At 48.1% G+C, this 11,075-nt stretch overlaps 1 protein-coding gene across 1 annotated transcript in view; it reads left to right on the top strand.

Moving 5' to 3' along the window:
- Positions 1-4,368, top strand: part of LOC119385291 (uncharacterized) — a 176,318-nt gene extending 171,950 nt beyond the window's left edge. The window contains exon 3 of the mRNA XM_037652763.2: positions 1,721-4,368. Coding sequence (XP_037508691.2) covers positions 1,721-3,337 — 1,617 coding nt within the window. The 3' untranslated portion in view covers positions 3,338-4,368. The remainder of the gene's footprint in view (positions 1-1,720) is intronic.
- The last annotated feature ends 6,707 nt before the right edge of the window (positions 4,369-11,075 follow it).

Raw genomic sequence — 11,075 nt, forward strand, 5'->3', positions numbered from 1 at the left:
GCGGCTAACGTCTCAGAGACTTTGTGAGGGAGCTTTAAAGGAGAGGGGGAGAAAGGGAAGGAGCAGTACAGCAAAACGTGCAGCCTGTATTCGCTGCGGGGACATTTCACGTCACGGCCGTCGCGGCCTCGCGCGCGACTGCTGTCAATCCTTGAAAAATATAGCACTGTCGGAAAATAAGTGCGGCGAATTTTTTTACCGGAACAGTCACGATTTCAGTGTAGAATTCTGGTGTTTTCGGCACCTTTCCTATCCGTTTAAGGACATAGACTTCTAATTCACACATTGGGCAGTCTTAAACGTTGTCATTTTGGTAACTCTATTACTTAAAAATAACCTCGTTTAAACAGGATCACCACAACTTCGAGTGATTCCTTGGTGCTTCACTATAAACGATTATGGAAAATGACTTTTGTTTACTGTCATATTTACAAAATCTGAAACACAGCTATTACACTAAGCAAAACTTGAAATATTTTTCTCATTGGTGGTGAAATGAGTTTTGCAAACATTAGTTGGAATGATCTAAATTGGTTACAGTAGTGGCAGCGTCCGCGTCCTAGCGCTATTCGAAAAAGTAGACCTGATAGAGCTGCGAGGTAAAAAAAAAAGCACAGCTGCCATTCATAGCCTGTTACAAATGTGGTTGACAAGAGTCAGAAAAATTGCACGCCTAAATTTAGAGTACAATGGCAAGCTGTAAGGCAAGTTATTTTCTGAAGCTACATCGTCTAGCGCAGAACACCGACCTTAAGGTTTGCTTTAGCTTTACAGTATCGTCGTGAAGTAATCACGCGGCGCAGTAGAAAAAGCAAGGGCGTGCAGTGATTTTTGTGTAGGCGTATGTTTTCTTATTTGATCTTCGAATATAGCGGTGTCGGTCTACACCTTCTTACTGAATCTTCGGTGTTGATGGGATGCCTGCTTCGAGCACTGAAGCGTATGCATATTGCTATAGTTACCATTGATTACAGAAAAACTGGCACGTAGATTTACCATAAAGCATAACATCGTTCGTTGATAAGAGTATCACACAATAACTTTCATGATAATATATCAGTAACAAGTGGCTGCCGATTCACGCATCTTGTAGCCAACAACAGTGAATATTTTGCAGTCCCTCAAACTACGAAGAGAATCTAGGACATGAGTTGCCTAGGCTATTTCAAAAAAATATATGCACGCTTTTCCTTGCCCGGATTCATTATAGCTCCATATATAGGTCACTGTACTGCTCAGAAATAAACTCCCACGTACCCTTCTTCTCATTATGGCTAAACCAAACAGAGACCTTGTAAGTGCTCTGTATGATAACAGATTAAGATGCATTAACGACGTAAACCACTCTTCATTGATTCAATGGCGGTCGCTCCTCGGTCGATCTTTTTCACCTTAGGAATAGTACACGTAATGTATTCACTAACGAGAGCGGCAAAGCCTCCATTACTCCTGAATAACTGAACTTAATAATTAATAATCTCTCAAGTACCTCGCATCTGTTTCTTTAGGCACGTACGCTCCCTTTTATTCAAGCATCTATCTAAAGTAGAAATCATTCAAATGCTGTATTACCATTTCATACACCCGACTTCAAAAATGTGGCATCATTCAGACCAAACAAGCTGGAAAGCCAGTTGGAGCTGTATTCCGCTGTGCGCCATTAAGAGAAACCATTCTGTTTTTGATATAATTTTAATTACGGCCCTTTGTCCCCACGCAGGATCACGGAAACTACGAATTTGGCTTCAACATCGAGGGTCTATCATGGGACCAGTTCCAACAAGAGTCCGGTGATGCACTCGGTCGCAAGACGGGTGCATATGGTTTCCGTGATACTGACGGTCGCCTCAGGCTTGTCGAATATGTTGCTGATGAACTTGGATTCCGTGTAAAGGTCCAAACGAATGAGCCTGGAACGCAAGATACCGCTATGCCCTCGGTCGTCATAGACAGTGCCACCCCTGCCTCCAGCGTCGCTCCCGATGCCCCAGCATCGGTTTCACCATCGACGCCTTCGGAGAGCACTCGCGAACCGATCGTGTCTCCGCCACCTGCGCGGCTCCTACGGAGACTTTCGCCCTTGCCACCATTTCTTCCACGCAGTTTGGCTGACAGCATGGCAAGCAAGCTTTCCTCCGCCAGTGAGCCGAATACGAAAGTAGAGAGGAGCTCGGACCACAAGTTGCATGCGCAAGAACCACAACGAGAACAAGTGTCGTCGTCTCTGAGGCTACCGCCTTCCAGAAGCCTCGCCCAAAAATTCGAAACCCCGTTGTTGCCTACAGGAGCTGTGAAGATGGACTCTCACCCTGCTCTCCGTCACTACAGTCCTAATATATTCCAGCTCGGACGTCCCGTATACTTAGGGCATTCTGCGCCAGCATCTTTCCTTCAGAACCATCATTCTTCACAATACCAGCATTTGCCAGCTGGTCTTTCGGCTGGTGGCGTACCGTATGCCGCGTCACCTCTACCGAGAGATAATCGAGCTAAGGGTGCTGCGCTGGTTACGAAAGAAGTGAATGGCAAAATAGTGCCTCAAGTTGCCCTGATCAGAGCCGATGGTACATTATCAACAGACGAACCTTATCCGCCCCGTGGGTACCCTCAGCGACCTGCGCAGGAGCCTCGGCCACACCCGAATGTGTACCATCAGGCAGCGTTGCCGGTTTCTGGGCCGCGATCATTCACGAGTCAGAACACTCCAAACGTCGGAAACATATTTCCCATTAACACTGTTCACCCCGCCAGCCTAGGCTTCCCCGCTGATCCTTTCCCATTTTACGCTCCAGGCGGCTACTACGGCCACAGTGGTACATCGGCGCTGCCCTCCCAACAGCAGCAACAACTCCCACCTTCAGTTCCTGGCTACCAACCGCTTCCGCAAGGGCTCACAGTCAACTACTACCTGACAAACTCACTTCCGCTCGCCGGTCGACCGGGACAAGCTGGGCCAGCGGTTCAACCACAGCCGCTGCCAATCGAACAACCACTGATTCCACGACTCCAGCGGCCCCGCGTCATCAATCCAGTGTATCTGTCTCAACGCCTGGATTCAGCACCTTTGCGCACAGAACCGGTAGCCCCACAGCAGTCACAGTCCATAGTACCGTCATTTCCCGATGCACAGCAGGTTTACGGCCAGAGACTGTATCCGCAAGCCCGCCATAGTCTCGACTTGCCGGGTGCCATAGCCTACCGTGGTTCACGTGCCACGCCTGCGCTCCAAGAAGAGTACGTGCCGTCGCCTGCGCTTGCTCTGCAGGACGACCACGCCCGTCGTCTGCACCCTTCATACGCTGCGCAGCGGCAACACGAAGGACTCCCAGCGGTTTGAGGAAAAGTGTCCCTGTCGACAGCGACATTGTACAGACTGGTACTAATGCCATTCTCAAGTGAGAACGAGACCAGTATCCTAGCTAGAATAGGTCTTTTCTGGAAGTCGTTGCCTTAGTGCCACGCATTGTGCAATCACATTTCGGCTGTTTGCCCTGTAAACAGCAGGAGACGCGTGCAACATTTTGCGCAAATCACTCGGTAGTGCTTACGTTTTATGTGGCAGTGCCTATGCGGGTACACTGACGTAGCGCTTATACCTCGGTTCCACTCACGGTTGGAGGGCAATATCCTGAGACCGAACAGCGCTAGCCTAGTACGAATATATTTATGCTAAGTAATCACAGCTTCTTTCCCATATCCGCACGCGTCATTTAATTTATACGCTACCGTACCGTCACGCACGCACGTTCTTTTAGCGCTACTGGGCCTTATTTATTGCACGTGGATGGAACAGAAGCACAAAAAGTGTTATTATTTTGTTTGCACATCACAGAACATCCTTAAGGAACATTCAGCAGAACTCAATGCTTTAAATTTAGTTCGTCAACTGAAAATCTGTGTCACGTGTGCTACTCGAACTGCCTATGATTATTGGAGTAATGCTATGCGTGATATACTATTCGAATTCAGCAGCGAACATGCGTCCTCTCCACGTGCTACCACATTCTTCCAAAGATAAATGTAACGGCTAGTCGTGTGCAGGCTACTTCTACGGTCAATTCATTGTTAAATGGTGGGGTCCTGGTCACCACTGTCGCTGTTTCCCTTTCAAATAGGCCAGAGAGATGCGAATTCCCGAGACTTCAATGGGGACCCGGTCGGCTAACCACAAGACAGGGCCTTCGGCGGGGCATTGTTTCATGGCTGGGTTCATCGCTTCATGCACATCACAGTGCTGCAAATGCATTTTACGTCAAAGCTACGAACAGTCGATGGCGCGATGCCAGAAAGGAGTGGCGCCGTTCGTGCTAAGATGATGTACATCGTGTGTATGACAATGTTAAGATGTTGTAAATAAAGAGAACAAATGCGTGTTTTTTGCTTTTTTTCTATTCGTGCATGTAGTAGCACTCGGCATATATACGGTGACCATTGAATGGGTCCTGAACCGCAATTCCAAGCAGTCATCAAGTAATTATCGAATGACTTCAGTATCGGAATTTATTGTATCAGGAATCGATTGTTGTAAATTTTTTTTGAACCATTCAAGAAAGAGAGGACTTGCAGGAATTCGTCGCACGCTCTGAGTGCTGTCTGTCTTCTTTCGTCCTTTCGACCGCCCGGGGAGCTGCAAAACTGAACCAGTTCAGTTTCGCAGCTCCCCATGGACGCGACGGCCGACGCAAGAACTAGCCACGCTGCAGTTCCATCTTGCATCATGCCTCACGCATCGTCTGCTGCAACAACCATGTGACCTATCGTCGCTGCCGAGATTCCGATATTTAATCTTTTTCAATAACCTCGACTGTTTCAAAACGCGATCATTTCTGAAGCTATGCTCCACAAACATCAAAAGATAATCATACCTGAGCTATATTAATGGTACAATCTCACACGTCAAGCTGTCCTCTCGCACAAATATTTCATTGCCATCAGCCTGTGTTTAGCCGCCACGGTGGAACAGCGGTTACGGTGCTCGGCTGCTGACCCGAAGGTTGCGGGATCGATCACAACTACGGCGGTCACATTCTTTCTACGGAGGTGAAAATGACACTGGCTCATGTACTTAGATTTAATTGTCGTCTGAAGCAAGTCGTAAAAAAGAGGACCGTTGCTAATTTTCGGGCGAACTAATTCTGATTTCTTGAGAAAGGCGCACAACCCGGACTACGGTTGATCAAGTACCTGAGATGTATTTCCTGAGCTCGGTTAGGCGACTTGTAGCGAAGTTAATCTTCACGATTCTGGCGGGATAGGCGTTCAGAAGATACTTCTTGCAAGTCCCTGCCCTGATTCGGAGAAGTGATGACCGGTGTTCGTTTCCGAGCCGCTCGTGCAAAACGCGCATCAAGATGGCATTCTTCACTTTTTAGGGGCGAAGCTCCTTAAGGCGGCACCCGTTCGTCCCTCGTAGTCGTCGTCGTCGTAGTAGTAGTAGTAGTCGTAGTCCGTAACAAGTCTTACGCTTTGACCTCCAAGGTGGTGCCGGTGGGAAATTTTTCCTGTGCGTTGTTGAACAATAAAAAATTCGCAGCGTGCGCGTTAACTAAAAGCCGAATTCTTCTGTCTCTCATTCCCCATTAGCAGCCATTGGCATGTTCCAGTAGGAAACGTTAGTAGAAGTGTGTTAGCTAAAAGCCGACTTCTTCTGTCTCTCATTCCCATTAGCAGCCATTGTTTAACTCCAAGGTAGTGCCTGGTGAGATTTCTCCTGCGCGTGATTAAACAATAAAAATTTTGTTCAAAACGCCGTTGATTGATGAAATAAACCAACGAAAGACGCCAGATGTTTTGTAAAAGCAAAACGAAAGAACGCCAGATGTTTCTAAAGCAAAACGAAAAGACGCCAGCTGCTTAACGAAAGACGCCAGATTTTTCTAAAGCAATGGTTTTCTAAACAATGAAAATTCACAGCGTACATGTAAAATTAAAGTGAGCTGCAAGTCGTCATAACTCTCATCGAACCTTTAGTATAAACGCGCCCGATCTCACGTCGGTGATGATGTACTGGGCAGAATTCACGGAAGATTCACGGTTTACCGATGAACCTCCGCAGCTTCGCCCACTCATCATCATTCACTCCGTGGATATGCTGTGATTTTTTCTCTTTCACACACGCTAAATCGAAAGAACTGCTTCCCAAGCGATCACCGTTCGCAAACAATCACGCACGGAGTACGGGGAAAGCGAGCACAGAGAAACGCGCAACGCGCCGCAAGCGGCTACTGCTCCGCGATTAGCTTCGGCAACGCGCCATTGAGAGCAACGGTGCGTTGCCGCATCCGATCCCGAGGGCCACGGCAAGTGAAGCAAAATGGAACAGCAGCGTCGTAATTTCACGCGTCGGCCGCGTGTGCCGGCCGTGGCGGCACGCGAGCGGAACTGCGAAACTGTATTGGTTCTAAAAACGTTGGTGGGGATGACATAGCGTCAAGAATATGCATCAGCGCGCATCATGAAACGAGTTTTCTTATTCACTCTGTGACCACGGTGCGCGTTAGTGTTGTAACTATCTGATGTTAGCGCACTATTAGCCCCAAGAACGAACACTGGCGGCGCGGCAGTCGCGGTGATGTGACGTCACGGCAAGGAATCGCTTGCTCCGCGGCCCAGGATCGCCTTTTTCTTCGCCAGCCGCGTACCCTCTTTTCCGTGATACGGTGATGACTACTGCTCATTCTTGCGATGCAAATCTGCCCAGGTAGAATATGGAAGTTTACACTACTAGAGAAAGCTAAACAAGCTGTAGAAAGTTTGTGTAATATAGCTTATAATGGGCGAATTAACGTCCGAACGGAAGATTCACTGTGTAAATGATGATGCAGGATGGCAAGACATTCGTTGTTTTCACTGCGTGCTCTAAGACGTCGGTGCTAAAAAATTTACGCCAATGGTTCTAATTTCATTGCAATTTGGCGGATAATCCACGGTTATAACACGCATCCAGAAGAATTACAAGTGAACTTAGGACGTTTTCAATTCCCTAACTACATAGCGGTTTATCGTACAAGTTATCTCTGCCCCTATAGATTATCTCGGTTATTTGGCAGAGATTGTACTTTCTGCTACAGGAGACCTTAGGTGAATCTGTCTATCATAAAGGATCACTTAATACATCCAGAACAAAATAATACTGCCACACACACAATGGTTTCTTTCTCTATACCCGCTCATTCTTTCTCTGCCCTGCGGCAAGACATGTGCCGCAGTACAGAGAAAGAATGAGCGGATGATAGACAAGAAGCGGACAGATATTTGTGTTCTGAAATATACCAACAAATTTACTGATTGCCGTATATGTGTGGTGTATAAGATTCTGTTTAGCTGCTGCCCGCTTTTACGTAGGGCAAACGGGTCGCTGTATCAACCAGATTAATGAAACATAAGAGATTGCTAACCGGACGCTCACCATCTAATCTGTCGTTACATTGTGGAGAGTGTAAGTGCACACCACAATTCGATGAATGCGCGATTTTGTACCGGCACAGGAATGAAGAAACGCGTTTAATGGTTGAGGCGTGGCATATCGATAATAGTGGTAGCGCATGCGTGAGCGAACCTTCCATAAAGTAGAAATCAAGTGTCTGAATAGCTCTATCTCACGTAGACTACCACGCGAGCCGGAATAATAGGTTCGCCTATTGCTTGGGCATGCGCAGATCAGTTTTCGTGCCTTCTTACTTTTCCGCCGGTGTGCGCCTTTTCAGACGTTAGTCGGCATTTGTAGTGTCTTTAATTCTCTCTTGTGTCCGTATTTGCACGCCCTGTCTCTTTTGCATGACCTGCTGGTCCGATCAACCACCGGGTCACAAGCGGTAAGGTTAAATTCACGTGGGAACACTCTTGATAGCAATTGTCTGCAAACCAAACGCCCGAAAGTCGAAATGAGCGTTCTGAACTGTTTCAATGGCGCTCTCAGCGAGGTGGCCCACGTATTAAACGTCCTTCGCCTCAATGAGTCAATGAATGGTGTCGCACGTTATGTCCGCATAAAGGTTGATGATGTTCAGGGATATATCAAATGCAAGGAAAAATAATTTACGAGCTGGCTATCTAAACTAGTACTTATAAAAGTGTAACTGTGCCGTTGCTGCGATGCTGCGCAAGGACACAATCTGACAGCAATAAAAAGTTTCCGCAATGAACCTCAACTTGGTTTTGTAGTGAAATGAAGCCCAGCAATTATTGCGAGGAAAAGGTGAAACGAAACATGATGACTGAGCGAGTACACAAGAAAAACACAACTACGGTGGTATTCTCAGGCGAGCGCTTTCGAGATATTTTGCAAAACTCAATACTGCATGCGTTTTTGTAATCGTGCGCGGGGCTTGGCTCACCGGGAAAAATGCTGTCCGCAGATTGCGGATGCGTCCGATGCAAATGACACTTGTGGAGGCGAAGCCATCATATTTTTTAAAGGAATCACCCGTGAACTACGCTACCTAATAATGCAAACAAGGTGTCTTGCGTGCCAAGACCACGACGTGATTGTGAGGCACGCTGCAGATTAATTTTGACCGCCTCGAATTCTTTAACGTGCTCCTGTATCTGAGCAGAGGGCTTTTCACAACAGCCGAAATGCGGTCGGGAATCAGACCCAATCAGACCCATCCATGAGATTAGCAGCACGGCGCAACAACAAACCTGATCACCCCTTTCAAAGTGTGCACGACGGAGTGCGGGCACCGTTGGCGACTGTGACGAAAAAATGTATCGCTTTTTGTCGTTTTACTAGGAAAATTATCGATGCTGTTCTCAGTCATCCATCTAAAGCTTGAGACAGGCAATAAGCAAGCGCAAAAAAAAATATTACACACTCTCCCGCTAAAGGGGACCATGAGGCGATCCGAAGCCGGAGCACTTGCACGATCGCGTTCCGTTTACGCTCGCTGGGCATGCTACCGACCTCGCGTCGTGGAACGCGAAGAGGAACACTACGCGCGTCGTGTCTTCCCTCTAGCCTGGCCGTTAATTCTCACAGGGCGTGCGGGGAACGCGGTCGACAGGCGAGCGAGAGAGAGGCAGCGTACGAGAGGAGAGAAAGGGGGAGGGGACGCGCATGCGCTGGCCCTCATCGCGGTGCTGCGCAGAAGAGAATTTCGGCATGTTGAGCCTGCTATTCAGAGGAGCCAACCGAGGCAAGCGCTGGACTGAACGCGCGTAGCGCCCTACTACTTGAAGGAGCGGAGACTAGAGGAGGAGAGTAGCGTATGTGATGTGAGAGCAGAAGCGAGAACGCAGGAGAAGCGCATGCTGGTAGAGAAGTGGAGAGAGTAACGCGCAGCTGTTGGAGAGAGGGAAGGAGGAGAGTGGCGCATGCGTAGTGTGAGTGCGGACTACTACGCCGCGTGCGCAATACCACGCCGCGTTACATACCCCCCAGCAAGAGATACTTCGCATCTAAAACAGCGGAACATCGTACGAAGCAAGCAGATGACATGCCGGCGCGTCACGCCGGGCGGAGAGTCCGTGCCGTGACGTCATCTGGGCCTCCCGCCTGGCGGCGCCAACCGCACTTCTCGGAGATAATAGAGCGCGGCGCCAACATGTGGCGGTACCCCGTGGTATTCATACCAAGCTTCCGACCAAACGCCGCTTTTCATTTACGTCAGGCATCGTCCAATAGGAGCAATCCGCTCAATGATGAAAATAAAGAAGCCGCCGGCAGATTCGACGAGATTGAGGACGTGCTTCTCTATGAAGAAAGGGCGCTTGAGGAAGTGGCAACTTCTAGCTCCGCTTGAATACTCTACGTGTTGCGCTCGACCATACAATTAGGCTGAGCTGCTCGTAGCTGTGTTCGCTGTTCGCACGTTGTGTTGTTTCATCCAGCCCGAGGCGTGGTTGAGAACTCGTTTAGGACGAAATTTTAAGCGAGTGGGTGTGGTCCAACCAATCGCCGAAGTACTCTTTTGATACTGGTTGAGACATGTTTCTCTTTGTATATGAACTGCGACGACACAATGCAAATACCGGTTCATTGGATAAATTTGCTTTTAATAAAAAAGGAGTTTTGGCGGAGAAGTTTCGCTGAAGAACGTGTATTGCCTACACAAAATTTAGGTTCACTTTATACACTTACACAGCGCCGAAATGAAGTAGAGGCAGATACACTTCATCCTTGCAACTATAGGAAATGTCGGTTGGCGCGTCATGCCGACAACCGTCATGGCGCGTCATGCCGATATCTTACAACCTTCATCAAACAGCCGGTGAACATTTTTTACAGCGAAAGCTGTTATGAGCTCATTTCAACGGCCGTTTTGGTGGCGTAGTTGTCCGCCGCCGCCGCCACCGCCGGTGTCCGTAACCACTATCGCTCGAAATAAGAAAAAAAAAAACGAAATAAGAGAAAATTTCCAGGATGGAACGGGGTTCGAACCTGGGCCCTCTGCGTGGGAGCCCAGTGTTGTACCTCAGAGCCAAGCCGGTGTTTGGAACTGCCTTGCAAAAAGACGCTATACAGGCTTCATGTCCAGAAGGAACCACATTAACATATGTAATTTAGTGCGGTAGAAGAGTGAAATAACAACCACGCACCACACAACGCGAATTCTGTAACCAGGCGTCACACAATGCGAATTGCGCAACGAGTGGGTTGTTGAATGCTTCCAACCCACTACAAGAGGCTCTGCAATAATTCTTCATCGTCATCAGGCACAACACCAACAAAGTGCGCATAATGCCTTAGATGTTTTTAGCGGGTACCACGGCTCTCCGTTGAATTACGAAAAATGGCATAGTGGCTGCTTCCCTACTTCACAGGAATTATGATTTATAGCGTAGTGGGTTCCTAGCAAGTGCACTTGCATTGGTTGCCAAGGAAGCCCATGAGCCCATCATCCATTTCCTCAGCGTCTCAATAAAGTTCTTCCCCCCTCTCTGTCTCTTTTTCTCACGTCAATGTATGTTATATTGCATGGTGGGAGAGTTAAATAGCGACCGGGCGTCACACAATGCGAATTACGTAACTGGTGAGCCGTTTAAAGCTTCCAACCCATTACAAAGGGCTGAGCCACAATTCTTCATCGTCATCAGTCGTCACGTAAACAACGTGCACATAATGCCTTACAATG

Source organism: Rhipicephalus sanguineus, chromosome 3 (genome assembly GCF_013339695.2).
Source record: "Rhipicephalus sanguineus isolate Rsan-2018 chromosome 3, BIME_Rsan_1.4, whole genome shotgun sequence".
Taxonomy (NCBI): Eukaryota; Metazoa; Arthropoda; class Arachnida; order Ixodida; family Ixodidae; genus Rhipicephalus; species Rhipicephalus sanguineus.